At 35.1% G+C, this 19,410-nt stretch overlaps 1 protein-coding gene across 8 annotated transcripts; it reads right to left on the bottom strand.

The window, feature by feature from the left end:
* Positions 1-7,024: 7,024 nt before the first annotated feature.
* LOC109011035 lies at positions 7,025-12,080 on the bottom strand. 8 transcript variants are annotated; one of them, XM_018992086.2, is made up of 4 exons: positions 9,370-12,079; positions 8,629-8,717; positions 8,235-8,339; positions 7,843-7,927 (listed from the first exon to the last, which is right to left on the bottom strand). In XM_018992086.2, the coding sequence occupies exons 1-3, from the start codon at positions 11,648-11,650 to the stop codon at positions 8,265-8,267; spliced, it is 2,445 nt and encodes an 814-aa protein (XP_018847631.1). In that variant the 5' UTR covers positions 11,651-12,079; the 3' UTR covers positions 7,843-7,927; positions 8,235-8,264. The 8 variants fall into 8 exon arrangements, with proteins under 8 accessions (XP_018847604.1, XP_035543580.1, XP_018847667.1 ...); XM_018992077.2 differs by having other exon boundaries at positions 7,850-7,930; XM_018992059.2 differs by lacking the exon at positions 8,235-8,339 and having other exon boundaries at positions 7,025-7,930; positions 9,370-12,080.
* Positions 12,081-19,410: the final 7,330 nt, after the last annotated feature.

Here is a 19,410-nt window from a genome sequence, read left to right as displayed (position 1 = left end):
AGCGGAACAGTTAAACTTGTGGTTTTGAAAGGGTGGACGTGGCGGACACTGAACTAAGAAACGTGGCATATGGTCGTTAAAACAGTTTGTTGGGCCCGAGTCTGTCCAAACGCTTGGCGGGCCAGTGTTGGCCCTAGAATTGAAGTATCGGGCTTGAACTCCCTACAAAGCCCATACAATGTTGTCTTTTATCAGGAAGCCTTTACGATGGGTAAATTACATTAGAAGAAATGCAAATTGTTACAAAAATGACACCTGTTGGCAGTTGGATGCGTCAAATCCTGAATTAAAGATGAGCCATTTCTTCACGTGTTTTCTTCATGCATGCATGCATGCCAGTTCAGGGCGGCAGCAGGAGTAATTAGTTCGATAGCAATAGCATTAACTTCTTGGATCTAAAAGAGATATTAATTAACTTCTTGATCTAGCTATAGCTACTTTAGTCAACAAAGAAAAAAGTGATGTACGTACGTTAATCTAGTACTTGATCTGCATCTGCATCTGCATCTGCATCTGCTAGCTAGCTGCTACTGTAAATGACATGTCCAGTACTAGTACTGGCTGTACGTACGTGTACATGAGTTCATGTTCATAGTCTTCATTTCTGACCCCTTTCTGATCTCCCACGACAAGATCAGATCAGGAACTTCTTTAATTAATTAATATGTCCTCTTCAATTCATTTGAGCATGCATGCATGCAGGACTTTCACCCTCGATCGTAATAGCTAGATCACATTCATTTTCATCTTATATATAAAAGTTCCCAATTAAGTCAGGGACGAATATTTAAAGAAAACTACCTAATAATTAAAAAAAATGCAATAATTAAACAATTTTAATTGCCTTCAAAATGGTCACGTACGTAATCCCTCCCACCATTTCTTTTGTGTTAAGCAATCCAGGAATTAATACATTCACCTACCAAATCTCATCTTAAGATTCTCAATACTCATCAATAATAATAATAATAATAATAATAATAATAAAAAAGGTACTTGCTGCTCTTTCTGAGAAACTACCTAGCTCTAGCTAGGCCAGGCCGGACGATTATCACCTTGCAGAAAATAATTGAGCTTTCTTTTGGGACCTTTCCTGCATATATATATATATATATATATATATAATTTAGGGTCCGTTTGTTTTCAGAGATGAGATGAGATGAGTTGAGATTAAAGTTAAAAAATTGAATAAAATATTATTAAAATATATTTTTTAATATTATTGTTGTTTTGAGATTTAAAAAAGTTGAATTGTTTATTTTATTTTGTGTGGAGATTTAAGAAAGTTGTAATGATGAGGTGAGATGAGATGAGATGAGATGAGATATTTTTGAAAAACAAACAAGGCCTTAACAAAAATTCTATGACCGCTAGCTAATTAGTTTTAAACAAATAATCATTTTAAAATTATTTAAAATAAAAAAGCATTATAATTTCTTTTTCTTTTTATTTTTTCTTTTCATAATAAATGTTGAAAGAACGAGAAATAAAAAGTTTCAAAATTAAAGTGCATGGGTCAACCTATTAAAAATATAAATAATAAGAATTATTTAAATATTTAACCTTAAAAATTATTTAAGCAAAACAAGGGTACTATTGCTCGATCACGTTAAGTAAATTTGACATTTTCCCCGCTGGACTAATTAGAATTTAAAAATAAAAAGACTGATTTTTCAACTGACCCCATTCATATCATGATCAACATACAATGAACCCTACAGTCCTGCAAGTAAGTACGTACAGTATAGTATTAATTAATATTTATGGCACTATTACTTCTTATTAATTATCTTAATTTTGAATAATCATGGACCGTTGTTCTTGAACCAATCGACTGCCTCCTAAGAAATACATTAATAATATAATGCAATTATGGGCAGCGCCAATTAAGAACATGACTAAAAAAGTTAATTGCTAAAATAATAAGTGATTACATGAAAAAAAAAAAAAAGTGGAAAGAATGGTAACAATGATTTCGTTCGTTGTTTGTGAAAGCTATGTTTCAACTGAGACATAATTAATTAATTAATTAATTAGAAATAAATAAATCATAATTAAATGAGAGAAGTGGTCGAGTTTTATTTATAATTAGTTCTAATTATATACTATATATTTTCGATCATGCAAATTAAAGGAAAAAAAAGAGAAAGAAATGAGATCCCTAGCTCCCACCCACATAATGTGGCTTAATTGCCATGAGTATTGTCGCGTGAGATCCCAGCTGCTCCCATGAATATTGATGCCTACACTTGGCAGCAGATGCAGCAAGACGCACGCACGTGGTCAATCCTTCTGCACGTGCCAATTAATACTTATTTATTAATCCTCTCACTAATTAGCTAGCTAGCTAGCTAGGTTGTTGTCAATGTTTTGATTAGTTGTGAATAATTGCATCTGGGATTGGGTAGATTAGGTTGCTTAACATGGAGGATTTGGTACATTAATTAAACACCATCATGAGTTTCTCTTTCTTTAACGTATATAGTCCACACATTCATTGGCCGGTGTTGCCACAAAATTTACAAATTCCTATAATTATAATTAATCCCTAGCTGTACTAGTTATTAGGAACCAAAAGTACCAAACCATATGTTCATATGATGGAACTAAATAATAATAATAATAATAATAATATTTCTATAAACTATATCTTATCTTGGTTAGGCTTTTGTTTTCGTTATAATTGGTTTTTTTTTCATTTGCTTGTTTGGATTTAAAAATAATTTCATGTCATCTCATTTCATTATTATAATTTTTTTAAATTTTTACATAAAATATAATAAAATCTCAATTTTTATGTTACGGTTGATTAAATATGCTATTCTCAATTAAGGTGACTGAAAATAATAAAATTTAAAATAAAATGGTAGTATTGTTCTTATATATTCATGTTGAATTTTTTTATTAATATTAAACTACTCTTGTTTTTTTTTTTCCCTCAAGTTATTAATGTATGTAGTCATTGTCAATGTACTAAAGTCCTAACCATAAATTATAACATCGTACACCTAACCTAACACGTCGTTTAATTCACCCTAACCTAACACATGATCGTTTAATTCACCAAAGTTTGTCGGACTATTTGTGAGAAGATTTTGTACTTAGCAAGAGTAAGTTTTGTCAAAAAATAAGATCTTAACTGTCAAATTCATGATTAAGAATATATATATATATGTATAGAGAGAATAGATAATGTCATATACAATCTTAAAATATATAACTATCGTATAATTTCTTTAAAAAATCAATTCTATTATTAAAATTATATATATATTTTTTAAGTAAATCTCAGATGTGTCAAAGAAAAAATAAGACGATAATTGCATAATATTCCAATTACGTTGGATGTGAAACTTGAACAGTTGGAGTCTTAAAGAGTGAATATAATGAAGGTGACATCACTATCCAAGAAAGTTATGCGTCATAGTGTACGGACATTGACATAACAGATAGGTAGATTAGTCGTTTCTCTGGTCTGTTGGCAGGCAGCTCCTTCGGCTGCACGTGACCTCCAGTCCTCTGTTTCACATGGAACGCAAACTTATCCTTTACGAAACGACATCCTTGCCATCCGGATTCGGATTCCGTACTCCATCGGAACCGTCCACGTTCCTGTTAAAATTCTGACAGTCACATTTCTCATTCTGTTTACACAATTTATATAATACAAAAAAATAATTTATAAATTATTTTGTATTTCGAGTAAAAACAGATTTGGTAATGGAAGTTAGAATGCTGACAGCCGGACGAGAGGTGGGAGCAAGTGGGTCACACGAAATCCGACGTGGAAGGTGTGACTCTGGTTAACGTATGCAGAATTAGAACGAATGTCAAGATAAGTCCAGCGGTCGGTCAAGATTGTTGGACGTCCGTGATAAACGCCTGTAGGTCCCGGCGGACTTCGTGGGGTCCTCAAATGGAATAATAGCCACCAATATGTGGGCCAGCCTAGTTAGTATATATGTGTATACATTTATAGGTTGTGATTCCTATACAATAATTTCTTTGGTTGTGGGATCCACGTACGTACGGAATTCACATAAAGTCCATGATTTTGACACGTGCCCACGCACTGAACCCAATTATACTCGCAAGAGAAAGGCTATATCACGAGGGTTTGCTCCCTCGACTACACATATCTAATCCAATACACACTCTTCCTTAAATCAATTTACATACAGGAGTTTCCAAATTCCCTCTCGAAGTGTCTTATATTATCTGTTTGTTGCTTTTGTGCCCTTGTTTGTTGGCAACTTTATGTACAGTTAAAATTGCATGTAAAAATGCTATTGAATTCACGGCCGGAATGATTAATTCCTTTAATTACTAATTTCAGTTTGGTTATACAGATCAAACTATCTGATCATCTCGTCTTATCTTATATAATTATTATAATTTTTTTAAATTTTTATACAAAATATAATAAATAATTTAATTTTTTTAAATTTTAAAAAATAATATTATAATTTTTAATTTTTAACTTTAAACTGTATCAGAGTAATGGAATAAATAAAAGTTTAGATTCTCTCTTATCTGTTTCCTGAGGAATTTCAACTCTTTTTGAAACATTAATCAAGCTAGCTACTTCTTTGGAAAACAGCTTGGTTTGAGAATTTTTCTCCTCTCCAATGGTACAAAACATAACAGGAATATTCATTAGGATTATAAAACTGAGATGGCCGGCTGGTGAGAAAAGAAAATGATGGAGACATGAGGCATAGATGATGATCATCATCATCAGTACTACTGGACTATGTGAAGGTATAATTAATTGGATAAATGATGCCAATATTGCCTCAGCTCTCTCTCTTAATTACATGCATATATATATATATATATATACACATTAGCTAGGTAGGGTGACTCTTTTTGAATGGGGACCACAGACAGAATTTAAGTAATGACAAATAAGGACATGTAAACAAAACCAAGTTGGAGTAGTACTGGAGGGTTTGGTGAAAAATACATAAAAGAGAGAAGACTTTTATGGCAGCATTTCTAAGAAGAATGCGCTTGCGGTTTACTCAAAAGGACTAGATAGCTAGTGTACGTACCATGTGAAACAACAGTGAAAGCAACGTAGACCGTATCATTCTTTCCAAAATTAAAGGAAAATATTTTAATTAATTCCTCATGTGGCTGATCTATTTCCTTTTTCTAAGCATGCAAGCAAGTATATTTCATGTTGCTGATCTATTTTTTTTTTTTTTGTTCTTTTATTTCATGTGAAACCTCCTACTATATATATAGATCAGTCACGAACGACATGTTAGCTAGCTAGAAAATGTCACATTAATGTTTGACTGAATATCATGATGTTTTTTTTTTAATTAATTTTCATCAGAATGCAGAATCTGTAAGAAGCTTTAATGGCAAAGGGTTAATGCTGGTAGCTGCTGCTGTCGCTTGCATGCATGGATTTAGTGATATATATATGGATAAAAACTTCGTAATTTCGAGACAATCTCGAATTTGACTTTCGCATGGCTGCTTCGATCGTATTAATTATAATTATCTTATATAAGTCTTTTTTTTTCCTTTGTTTTTAATTAATTTGATATCATTTCAATTGCTAGCTTTAGATCATTCCCACGATAGTCAACTCAGTGGTGATTACTAGCTAGAGCATCAACGTCTGAAGATTTATTTTAAGTCACCTGAAACATTGACAAAGTGATGCAAGCAATAATCTTTCTCTGTATCTGCAGTAGTCTTCATGAAAGTTGAAAGAAATCTGAATTATATAATAATATGAACAGAATGGAGCGAGGGAAAAGAAAAAGAAAAAGAAAAAAAGAAAAGTTGTATGATGAGGAGCATTGGAATGGAGAAGATTCTTGTATAAAGAGAGAGGTCGTCCTATACTAATCATGATATTTCCTTTCCCTTTAACACAAAAAAGAGAGAGTGGAGTAGTGAAGCATACCATACTGATGAAAAGATCAACCTCTAGAGAGAGAGAGAGAGAGAGAGAGAGAGAGAGTAGTACCCGGCCTTAGTTGGTGAGCAGTCAGCAATAGCATTAGTAAGTCTTGCCGACAAGAGTTTCTGTCTTTCCACTAAATGAGTAATTAGACCAAGGTGGTGAAATAATACCATACTCAATTCATTCCCTACAAAAAGTGGATAGACCCACTTGATATTTTAACCTTTTTTAACTGTTTGTGCAGGTGTGTGGTTGATTTCTGAAATCAATCAAGAGGGAGATCAGATCGAGGGTGTGCATATTTCAAACTGCTTTAGGGACTTTGTATGATGTGATCTGTTAATAAATTATCATATATATATATATATATATATATATGCCGGTATCTTTGGGAAATCTTTTTACTCTTTTACTACGTACGAAAAGATGCAAAGTAAACAGTGATCATGGCCTTCTGGATCAATAGGGCAACCCCTTTACCTGGAGTGAAAAATGCACGGACGTTGATGGCAAGCTATTGTACGTTGCATGATCAGTACCGGCCAATCCAATTCAAAGATCTATTTTTTTCCCCATCTGCCCTTCTTTTCTTCCCCCCACTCAAAACAGGTTGCACACGTAGAATAAAGAACTTATATATATAGCCATGCTACATGCAACAGATTATAATGGATATTGCAGATGAATATATATGTAGATGATGATCAATCATGTGTACATATATATAGGGTTCAGATCACTTCACAGTAGCTAGCTAGGGGGCATTTAAAGATCGAAAACTGAATCATGAATACGTGAATTAAATTTTTCTTTTTGACAAATTGGAAATAAGCAACTTTGAAATTTTGCTATCTTGAGAAAAGATTCACCAACAGATCGAACCGCTTTATTTCACTTCCGTTTGGTGTGAAGTCACCTGCATAATTATTATGCTCCTCTGGCATAAAGAAAGTTGTATCTATAGCTATAGCCTGTGATGCCATGCAGAAACATTAGGGTACAACACGGTAGTCAATAATGTTGCAGTACTTCCAATATATAGCGCAGTACGTACATCTTTTCTCTGGCCTGCAAATTAACATGATGATCGTAAATACGCGTTCCATTCTTCAGTACATATACATCTCCATTTAAAGCCATTCAATGGACACTCGTTGGAAATAATGGCGCTATAATAGCTTTAGAAAATTTATTATATTTTGAGAGGACATGCTTATCCCGACAACATATTTTTGGATAATCAATAAACACCTACCAACAATAGGCGTAACTGCATGCGATTGCTTGCAAACATAATCCTAAAAAATAATGATAATCCACTGCATGCACTACCAGTTTCTGTTGAATATGGTTTTCAACGATCCCAATGTTATTTGAAACCAGAAAAAATCGATTCAAAGTTCGTTGTGGAATCAATCTCAAGCATCTATCTTCTCCTGTGTTGCTTCAAGCCGACAAGTCTTCTTTGCTCTGGGACCTCTCGAGACCTTTCTTGTAATCATGGGGGGCATCACCCAATTTAAGTCTCTGCATGAACTTCACGAGCTTTAGAATGTTTAAGAGATAAGTAACCCAAAGCTGATTTGATTGGGTTAAAAATAATATTAAAATCCCGGATTTCTCTCTATGATAAACAAATGTTGGATAAAGACTCCCACTTGTTTCATTGTGGGGCTTCACTCTCTCAAAGACACAAAAACCAGGATATATGTTTGAAGATGGAAACAGTTACAAAGTGCTCTTCCAGCTAGAAAGGTGTACTCTTAGGTCCCTCCGAGGTAGTTGACCCACATAACTATACCCGGCTGGAAGCAAACTCTCTCTGCAGGACTTTAGAAGATGCCGCCTGATCACTGCCGAAATTTCTAGTCAAATACTTCTCGGATCCTTTTGGCAAAGTACTGTTCCTCTTTTTTTAAAAATCATGGTCCAACCTATTCTACTAACAACCAACCATTTATGGTGGCCTCTCCAGGCCATTAACGATATCTTTGTCGAATGCTTCTGCCACCAAAAAGATAAACTCAGTACCATCATATGCACAGCTTCTTCAGTTCAACTGGCAATAATTATTATTATTTTTTTTTTTGGCAACAGAAAAAGTTAAAATTCTCTAAAAGAGAGGAACTTATTCTCCTTTCATAGAGATTTCAAGGGAAAATAACTAATAATGTGTGCATGGATTTTTTATTTTTTTATTTTTGGAGAAGTGGATTGTCAACGGGCAGACATTTAGACAAGATAATGAGCTAAAACCTACTTTAAATTAGAGGTGAAATAAATAAGTAAAGGTTCAAGCAAAAAGTACCTAAACTTGTTGAGGGAACTCATGGATTAGCTAAGAGACCGACCACAAGAGGCTTGCAAAAAGAACAATTGGATCTTCCAAGCAAAAACCCTCTCGACCATTCTCCTATATTATAAAAAGAGCACTAATGAACAGTGTTGTTATACAGAGGATTGATCTTGCATGCCAACCATGGAACTACTAGGAATCCACACAGCTGTTGAATCTGAAAACATGGGGCAAATAGTTCGGCTACATCGGTTTCAAAAGTTCAATTGAACTTTGGTAAGAAATGTGCACATTCGCACAAGCTTTCTCCAACTAATCTGATTGCCTCTTAAGATAAATTACTTTATTGATCAAGAAAAAGAGAAGATTAGTAATATAAGAAGTGAATGCAGAATAAAGCAAGCACCTTCTTAGGCTTTGAGAAGGAAATGACCGAGGTTAGTTTGGAGTAACCAATGTCCTCTTGATATAACCAACTAGAGCCTGTAAATGTATCTGTTGAAGTCCTAAAGTTAAAATGTTACAAAGGAATCAACTCTGATATACAAGCTGAAAAAGAAAAAGTTTATCACATCATCTCTAATATATAATTGCTGAAAATAAAAGTCATCAGTACCTCTCTATTGTTCACAAATATTTCCATCCATTATTTAGTCCACTAAATACTGATCACAGCAAAGGTTAGGACGGAAATTCAATCGTAATAGTTAAGGAGAAATATAAAAAAAACTTTCCCCTTCATAAATATTATTTATTTTGAATTACTCGAGGAAAAATTTTTTTACAACATTCTTCCTGTTGGGTAACTTTGTTCCTGCAGCATTCTCTATCTTTACAAACAAGAAGATTTCCTTTTCTGCAAACCCGAAAACTCCAATATTATCTAGGGTGAAGGTGGACAGTTGCTCGATTCATGAGGCCGAGCAGGAGTACAAAATTCAATCCCCCATCATGACCTCTACTCTTTCCCACCTGACTCCCCCAAAATCTCGTAAAGTAAAGAAATACCAAAATGGAAACGAAGAAAAGCAAGAAGTTGTGGAAAGAATTCAATAAATCCTACAAATTTAATTTCTAAACAAGTGAAAAGAAAATTGTTACACTGAGGAGGTATCGACAAGAACATCATTAAGCACATCATCCTCACCGTTTGCCAAGGTGAACAGCTCGGCATCCTTATCTTCATCACTTGAAAAATCCCGTCTCTCAAGTTTCGAATGAGCCGCAATGAATATCAACTTCTGAGCCCTGTCCATACCCGCCCTTGAGTGCCCATGGGCACACACCCATCTCAAGAAAGACCAATTGCATTTGAATCCACAAGAAGTTGCATGAAGAAAGATTAGCCTAACTGCAACTTTCCCTAGCGACTTAAACTCAGAAAGATACGTTTCCCACACAAGCCTACTGCTCTGCGGGTTGGCAATTCTCATCTTTCCAGTAACGGGGTCCCTCTCCATCATCTGTACAGCTCGTGCATAGACTGGATCGAGCCCTTCTGTTCTCCATTTCATAAGTTCCATTAGCACAATATGAGCTTCTTCCCTCGAAACAAGCCGGGTTATGAGCTTGTCCACGTCCTTTTCCTGCTCAGAATTCAAGCGTTTGAAAGGCGGAAGGTACTTTCCACTAGTGTCCCTAATCAAATATAGAGGGTCGAGTATATAAGCAGCAGCCCAAGCTGGGTGATAATTCTTCTTGAAACGCCTTTCAATCACCTTCTCTACCGGTCCCTCTGCGATGTGGAACTTGGAACACCAATCCCTCACTTTTTCTCTAAGCTTATCCCAGAGTGGGAGGCATTGCCCAACTAATGGCCTTTCCGTCTCAATCTCTTGAGCCATGTCCTTGATCAATTTAATCAACGAGTGCACTGCGTCCAAATCATTCCAAAACCCCACATCCTGAATCATCTCTGCAACTTCTCTCGCAACTGGGTCCTCCATTGCTAGCATCTTGTACGATTCATCCAGCAAAACCAACGGTAGTGCTCGAGCTGAATTCAGTATATCCTCCACCAATGTATATACAGGCCCAAAGTTTACACTCTCACACTCGCGCAACGGTAGTCTTAGCAACCCTGAGTGTCCATACTCCTGCAACTGATATTTATGAAAGCTATTCCGAATGTGAGACCTGTAATTGACAAAATTAGCGAGCTTGAAACAACTCTCAGTGACCGTCTTGAACAATGGAAGCTCCCTGCTGAAGTCCTTAATCAAACTATTGAACCCCTGAAACTGACAAGAAAGATTAACCATCCAATGATTCTGAGTCTCCAAATTCCTCAGTGCCTTGGCCTTAAACTTGTCTGCAACTATTCCTACACACTGCTGCACAGCATTCCCACAAATGCCCTTGACTGTCTCCCACAAGACCTCCTCTGCGTACTTGGAAGGCACAGAGCCACTGACAAACACTGCTTTACGATACAAACTAGTCCCATTTGGGAGATTCACGGTTAAGTTCACCAAACTTTCTTCTCCCGAAACGCCATAATTCTTGAATTTCCACCCATCAGTGGCGATCTGAAAGAACATAGCGTCTCTAATCCTTGCTTCAGACTCAGCCTTGGCTTCTTCATACTTAGCGTCCAATCTGGCGCCGGTGAAATCTCTACGAGAGACAGCCGGCAACCCAACTTGATTAAGGAAAGCTCGGAACTTGGGATGCTCCAAGGTCGAAAAAGAGACCGACCCACAAGACTCAAAGACCCAGTCAGCGAGAAAATCAAGCGCGCAATCAATCTGGCTCTTACTGAGTGTCGGCCCAGGTGATGTTTTCGGACTCTTGAGCTTCTTCACACTGTCCTCCAACATAGCAAGAGCTCCCCAATCTTCTTTCCCACCAGAGAGCATCAAATGCGGCTGCTGTGGCAGCAAGGACCCCGCCGTCGCCGACACCGCCTGCGAGTACGCCAGCTCGAACCTCGACGGATCCACTATCGCCAGCGGTGGTACCTGGTACGAAGAACCCGAGCCGCCCCCACCACCACCAGCTGAAGCAGAAGACGAGCTACGCTTACGATTGTTGGGTTGCAGAGAAGGAGCCGGGGAAGCAAGGGAAGCAGAAGAAGGTGAGATAGAGGAAATGGGTTTGGCGACAGAGTTGAAATTGGGGCAGGTCCCGCGCTTGAGGTGCTCTGAGGCGGTGCGGGACGGGTTAGAGGCCGAGAAGACAGCGTCACAGAGGGAGCACCTGAGCTTGACCGCTTTGGGAAGGCCCGTGTCACTATTATGAACCAGCATGGGCTCCAGGTGCGCCCAGTACCACGCTCCTTTCCCCTTTATGGCCTTGGTACGAACCATCACTAACCCTTCGTACCTCTTGTGTACGGACTTCGCCGTCAGCTCGTCTGTTGAGACTAAGGAGGGGGCGGCGGCGGTTGAGTCCACTGGCGGTGGTGCCGAAGTGTTCGTAGCCGCCATTGCGAGGACCCAAATGAAAAGGAAGGCAAAAGCTGGGGTCTTGTTAGGGGATTCCGAACTTTCAAAGGTTCTTTTTTTAATCCAGTAGTAGAGTCTTCGTCGTCGTCGTCGTCGTCGTTGTCATTCTTACGGAGTCGGATAGAGATGCTGAAGTTGTAGCTTTGTCGTAGCATTTAGCCAGAGAAAGGAGTCTGGAGTGGCCGGAGTTTGAGTTTCCGGCGAAGTGCCATGCCGGAGCCCAGCGATCTATTGGGATTTTTCGAGAGAAAAGCTAATGGTTTTTGTTTCACTGATGGGGTCACTTCAGCTATGTTAGAGAGAGAGAGAGATACAGAGAGGGGAAACAATGAGGAAAGGAAAAAGAAAGAGGAGAGAAGGCGACGCGCATACACGCGTCACTTATATGCGTGTGGAGGGCATAATGGAGCCACGTTGATGGGAGCCGGTACGGGAGCCTGAAGGTAAAAACCACAGTCCGATTTATACGAACAACAGTTACACAACCTGAGGACTGAGGATTGGTCGTTAGTTCCAACTTCCAAGTGATTGGGGAGTGAAGGCCACGCGCACTTGAGAAGTTACGAGTTTTGGCACTTCTCCTCTGCCCTTTTGATGTTTTTCTGCTTTATTTAGTACCGGTTACTGTAATAAGAGATTAGATGAGATTGAGATATTTTGGATAAAAATTAAATAAAATATTATTAAAATATTATTTTTAATATTATTATTATTTAAAAATTTTAAAAATTATAATAATAAAATAAAATAAAATATGATACCATCCAAACCAATCTTAATTTTTTTCAGTTTTGTTTTGGTCTCGTGGGGAAGACTCTTTCTCGTCCGTTTCTTTCCTTTCCCTTCTTTTTTTTTTTTTTTCCCAAAATCTCTCAGTTTAATTTTGGGGTTCCTTCTTGTTGTTCACATATTTCTCCTTTGGCAAGTGTTGACTGACTATAGACCAGCCAAGGACCATTCAGCCTCAGGAATCTTGTTTACATTTTATTGATTTGTATCTAAAAAAAAAGTTTTTTAAAATATTAACATAAAATATACATATATAAACTCCATCATTTAATATTATCAAATATTTAAGACCATATTAAAAATATATGTCGTAAAATCTACTTTATTTATTAATTTATTTTTACTACTCCCAAGTCTTTAAAATCTATAATTTGATAATAATTTTACTACCACTAGTTAATATTTTCTTTATAAAGTCCAAAGAATGGGAAGCTAGCACAAGCAAATTGTGTAAAGAGTTTCTTTTGGTCTTTATGCTATTTTTGGGTGCAATTCCTTACCACTTTTTAAATTAAGACTCCGTTTAGATGTAGAAATGATTTCTTATCATCTCATCATTATAATTTTATTAATTTTTCACATAAAATATAATAAATAATTTAATTTTTTTAAATTTTAAAATAATAATAATATTAAAAATTAATATTTTAATAATATTTTTATTCAACTCATATAAAATTATTTCATCACATCTCATCTATCCAAACGAGGCTTTAAGTCATTAAGTTTGCTTGTTTAATCAAGGGTTTCCTTTGCTCTTAAGATAATTGTCAGACTAAGGGATTGTCATTGAGAGAAATTATTTATAGAAGTTCCAAATAGATAAACCACATAAGCCTTTGTAAATTAAAAAGAGGACCTCACATTAAAAAAGTATAAAACAAAACTATTAGTTATTAACGTGACTCACTTTTTATCAAAATATTTGTATAAGATTTATCTATTTGAGGGTTATAACTAACATTACTCTTTTTTATTTCATATATAGTTATATTTTTTATTCTATGTTATGACAATCAAGTCTTGTCCCTAAACAGTTAAAATTTCAATGAATTGGCCAGCATGTTAATCTTCAGCCAAATTACCTAACCCTTTTTTGTCCAGGTTCTAAAAGAACTGTGCCACTAAGATTTTTGTCCTTTTTTTTTACCCTATAGTTTTAGTTTAATTACTTAAGATCTTTACCTTTATAAGTTATGAAAATGGTTTATTAGTCAATGCTGAATACAATAAATATAAACCCCAACTGTCATCCACCACCCGATTTACCACAAGAATTTGAAATTTTAAAAACAGATTTGACATATTTGGCCCTAATGGGGTTATCGACAAACATTAATAAACATAATAAAAAGAAATGAGAGTGACACTAAGTTCGAATTAGGACGTTGTTGTTGTGTCATGTGTGACCCCGTGCCTATAAAAGTTATAAATGTCTTATCACCAAAAAAGGATCATTATAAAGAAACGTAGCAATTTCATCTCAATTAGCTTCTTTATTAATTTATATATATATATATATATATATGTAGATCAAGTACTACACAAAAACAATTACCACCCAATGCTTAGGTTGTCCCCCTTTTCTCCCTCTGATCTATTAATTACCTAATCGGATTAGCTAGCTAGGCTAATGTTTTTCTAATTACTTCAAATTTCGGTTTTTCCTTGTGAAGTTCTTCCTAATTAGAGGTGGTTTTATTTTTTTTATTCTCCTTGGCAACAAAGACGATCCGTGATACCGTATCATGTAATATTCTTTCTCACATATATTGGTAATTAGTTTTGGATCTACATATATATCATGATCAGTGTACCTTAAGATCATTACTTTGATCATAATTTTGAGTTATGTCCAACAAATTGACATATGGATGACACAAATCAAACCGTTTGTTTAATGAATCACATAAAGTTGAAAGATTTGACCCATTTCATAGAATTGGTCAAATTATGATTGAGTAATCTAGCTAGCTAACCGTGTACCCATTACTTATTTCAACTTATTTTGATCTATTTATAAATATAATTGGTATGTTAATTAATGATTGAATTGATATTCCAAATGATAAATTCGATTCGTTTAATAATTATGTCTAATAATTAATTCATTTGATCCGAATTCAACAATATCATATCTTAATTATCCTATAATTTTGTTTCGAGCTCATATTCGAACCAAACGTCATTACCAGCATTACAGCAATCAACTGAAGAAGATCAGCATCTTGTTGTAATTGGGGCTTTCTTCTTCTTCAGTGAATTCAATTTCTCAAGTACCCAAGAAAAATAGGATGGTCGTCTTAGGCACATTTAAATAAGTCACAATTTTGTCATGACCTATCTAATTTTTATTAAGATCTTATTTATATGAGCGATACTGGATTCAATCTCTGAGTATATAAACCCTACGCATTGTCTTAATTTGAAAAAAAGTGAAGCTGCCAATGAAAAAAATGTATTTTTATGAGGGTACCATATTTGCATTTCTTCCAAAAAGAATATGTGGGGAACGTCTTATTATACATGATTATAAGACAGTACAAATCATTTTCCTATAATTAATGATGGCTTCAGCGGTTTGGCCATGGTGGTGAAACTTAACAATATTGGATAACAAAGGATTATATATATATATATATATATGATGGATATAATATAAAAACTACTGAATTTTTAGGACTTTCAGATGTAAGTTTATATATAGCAAAAAATATATATATATATATACAGGTACATATATAGTTCAATCTGCATGTGCATTTCAAAATGACAATTAAAAATTGCTAACATTCAAATTTCCGATCGAGAACGTCCTGAAAGAGTCTGGCCATCTTAATATATATATTAATGCATCCCCATGATCCGCCGCGTTCGTACTGTTAATGCAGAAGCTAACTGCATGCATGATTACGTGATCGATGCTTAAATGTTGGTGCTCTAACCATGCATATATCCCAATCAAAACTTATAGGGATGGGTTAATTGCAGTACTTTTCTGTGCAGCTTGCCGGCCGGACGACGTTCGTCAACGGGAAGATGGCCTGCAACATATAACCTGCTCAGGAAGAGAGAGAAGAAAAATAAAAACAAAAACACAAACAAAGAACGTACGTAAAACACAACCCATTAATATTATTAGTAAGAGAAAGAAAGATAAAACACAAGACACAACGGTACTTGAGGTTGAAGCTCGCTCGCACGTAAGTAAAACGTCTCATACAATCTTGGCCTTTAAAGCTATAATTAATCATTAAATTTAAAGACATATCGTTTATTCTTTTTGAAAATATAAAATTACATGAGTTCTTCTTCATGCATAAGGTGTACGTACGTGTGATCACATGCATGCATATTTTTGTTCCCACATTTCTGGTACTCATGATCGATCCATGTAATTACCCGTCTCGCGTCTCTAATTTATATATAAATGAATATGGAATTAATTAAACTAGGGAATTTTCTTTTTTTCACGACAAATTACTAGATATTTTTATTTTGCCTATATATGTATTAAACTACGCACTTATATTTTATAATTTAAACTTTTCATTTAAGATCACGGCCTTTAATTAAGATAATAATCAAGGATTTCTTCATAATTTTAATGGTCGATGCAAATAAAAAAAACATAGATATATAGTAATTTAATTAGGGTACTGTAATTATAAGTTAAAATATATATGTGGTAATTTGTGGGTAAAAATAGGTTAGTATTGTCTACTTAAAATAATTAAGAACACTAACACCATTTAATATATAAAAGCCGCCGCCACAATCCCACAAGAAATCTCTGATTTCTACTGATCGATTTGAGAAACCGTAATAATATTGTAAAACTAATATATATGCTATAAAGTCAAAAAAAGCATCATCATCTCCGTTGCTCTAAGAGAGTTATTGAGAGAGACAGGTGTATGAATTCTCCTTTTAATAATTAATAAGAGTACCCCTCTTTCAAACAAAATACTCATAAATCTAAATAAATAAATAAAAATATTATAGCTAGTTTTACCTTGCTGCTGCATGTCACCAAATCTTATTACTTGATCTATTGCATATATATATATATATATATGGTGACGAAAATTAAATAATAATAACATGATCACAACTCACAATCGCGTCTAGCTAGATGACACAGATCAGAACTACGTACGTACCAAGGTAATTAAAATTATTTAATTTAATTATCTATGTCTTACTTTTCCACCTTTGAGCCAATTGTTTTAAAGTTTAGTAGGATTGTGTGCATTTAGTCAGCATCCTGCCGTTCGATTTTTTTTTTTAAAAAAAAAAGGATCAGTACCTATCATGATCATCAGTACTACCGGCTATGATCCCAAACTCCATCGATATATATATGCATGCAATCCATATATTTCCATTCAATTAAAACTAACGAATTAATTAATATAGGGTTATTCTGATCATCACCTATTATTTTCTTCCCCCACCCCTTTCATTCTTCCAGTATGTACACATCCATGCATCTTACCATCAAGCGATGCAAGCAAAGTGGCCTTGTAGAGTGGGATATTGCATGCGTGAAGACAGAGTACTACTCCCAAGGAACGACAACAGTACTTGTATATATGAAAGTTTGAATTAATATAAAACACATGCAACATGAATGTAGCATCCAAGAATTACTATATTTGCCATCTAATAATTTCTTTGTTTTAAGCTTTGATTTGGTTTTGGAATTGGCTAGGTTTTTCTTAAAAAAAATAAAAAATCATCGGCCATGTTTATGCAACGTACATATAATATATATACCAGCATGCAGCAGTACTGTACCATATTACTGAATGATGTTTTTGCATATATGGCTACCTGACTCAGGCTGTATTCTTTTTAAAGTCTAACCAGATTTCAGAATCCTTAATGCCAATAACATAGTCGTCTACAAAGTCAGCTCTTTATCCCTCCAATATTTTCTCTCTGTTAGCTGGGGCAGACTGTCCTTCTCAAGGACATGCATGAACAGATGATCGTCTCCGTTCACCTCTGTGGGCCTCAGGTAATATAATGCTTTATCTTTCAATCCCGAAGATAATGGAATATGTCCGTGATACTTTACTCTATCTGGTAGGCCTTGAATATATATTTTGCTTGATCCATTTTTTTTTTCTTTTCCTGTTTAAAGTCGTCGTACTAAATTCGTTTTCTCATACCAGACAAGTGCACTGATGCCCTACCAAATTCTCTTTTCTTATTCAAAGCAACGTCAAAAATTAAGTTCTTATTTGGTACGAACCAACCCAAATGAATAACAGTACTACTGCATCGTATGAACATCATCAACTCTCGTTCGTTGGCTATATTACGTAGTACTCGCACTCTCAGCAAACCCTAATTATCATCACGAGTACTGCTAGCTGTATACTTGATTGAATTTAATGGTGTTGGATTTGACATTGCGTTTCAAACTTTGAACGGTCCAACGTCGTCCCATGTTAAAACTAATTAATATTTCTAGATTATTCTAATGTTAATTAACTGCATCATTAATGTGTTGTCTGATCTGCGTGCGTGGGTGCTGGGAAGTACTACGTACTCTTCCATTCATTTTGCAATATTATAAGAAGCTCTTCCACGTTAGACAGTATTACAAAAAACTCATTTGGGTAAACCGCTAAAGCTCATGAATATCAGTACTACTTCGCATGAGCTTTGGTGCAAGCTACAAGATCGATGCTGGCAGTGGCACAACTCTCACGCGATGGCTCTGCAAGGTGATCAATCGAAGGCTCACACGAGTCATGTGTGGGACATGCGCTCAACCAAATCATGTGCAATAATTCGTTTTTTAATTGCAATATTAGACCTCCTTTTTGCCTAGACAATTGTACCCTACCCATACAAACATCATTACGTACTGTTTCCAATCTTATGAGCATTATTTTTTAAATTATTATAATTTGCTTAGAAAAAAAGAAACCCTTTGTGATCATGTTTTGCCCTTCCAATCCTAAACTATTTTGTCTATCAACTTGTTTGGAGTTCCAATTTGGCAAACAAGAAGAGATCATCATGGAGTTGTAAATTAAGCCGGGTTTAAATTCTACAAAGCTTTTAATTTCCAATCTCTAAATTGATTTACTACAAGAAAAATGGGTATTTGTGACATTTTTTTACAACGAAAATGATTATTTTCGACGAAAACAAATTTATTTTAGCTGGAAATAATTGATTGCAAATAAGTAATTTTCTTGTAGTGATATTGAACATTCAAACAGTTTTTTCTCTTGAAAAGTTGTTAATTAAAAAAAAATTTCCCACTTCCTAAACAAAATATCCTCATATTGATTGTGGCTAGTAGTACGTACAATTGGTGAAATTGATCACCTCTTAAAATTAAGTCTTTGAATAATTGGTATAAAAACACTTGATCACTAATTTCTCTCTGTCATTATATTTGGGTCAAAATTGGGATTTTGAGAAAATAGAACCAATGATGCCACAAAAGAAATTAGGGCATATAAAGTCTATGACATTATAATGAGAGAAAGGTAATTTGCAAATTTCCGGTCCAACTTTATAAAAGTGTAGAAAAGAGAAATGGGCCAATTAGAAGATCATGGGAAGCCGCCTACAAAGAGGCTGAAAGCTGAAACTTGTTTTTCAATCACAAAACAAGTGGCTTGATCAAGCACATGAGTAAGGGGGGCCCTCCCCCAATTGGTTAAATTATGATCATATATAATGTCTTTGTGTTCCACTAATTAGCTACAGATCATCGCTAGCTTCACTTAGATTAAGATCGAACCCAGAATTTTTTTTTTTAAAAAAAAAAAATCCCTTAGATTGCATGATCATCATCGTCATCACTTGAGACCATATATATTATGATAGATACAGTTAGTGGTCTTATGGGATGATGGGCCTCTTTGGAGTTACTTCTCTGAGGCTGATTAATTGAGGCTATGATGGGAATGCAACCATGCATG

This window comes from Juglans regia, chromosome 2 (genome assembly GCF_001411555.2).
Source record: "Juglans regia cultivar Chandler chromosome 2, Walnut 2.0, whole genome shotgun sequence".
In the NCBI taxonomy this organism is placed as follows: domain Eukaryota; kingdom Viridiplantae; phylum Streptophyta; class Magnoliopsida; order Fagales; family Juglandaceae; genus Juglans; species Juglans regia.
This window is presented reverse-complemented; position numbering and strand designations above follow the sequence as displayed.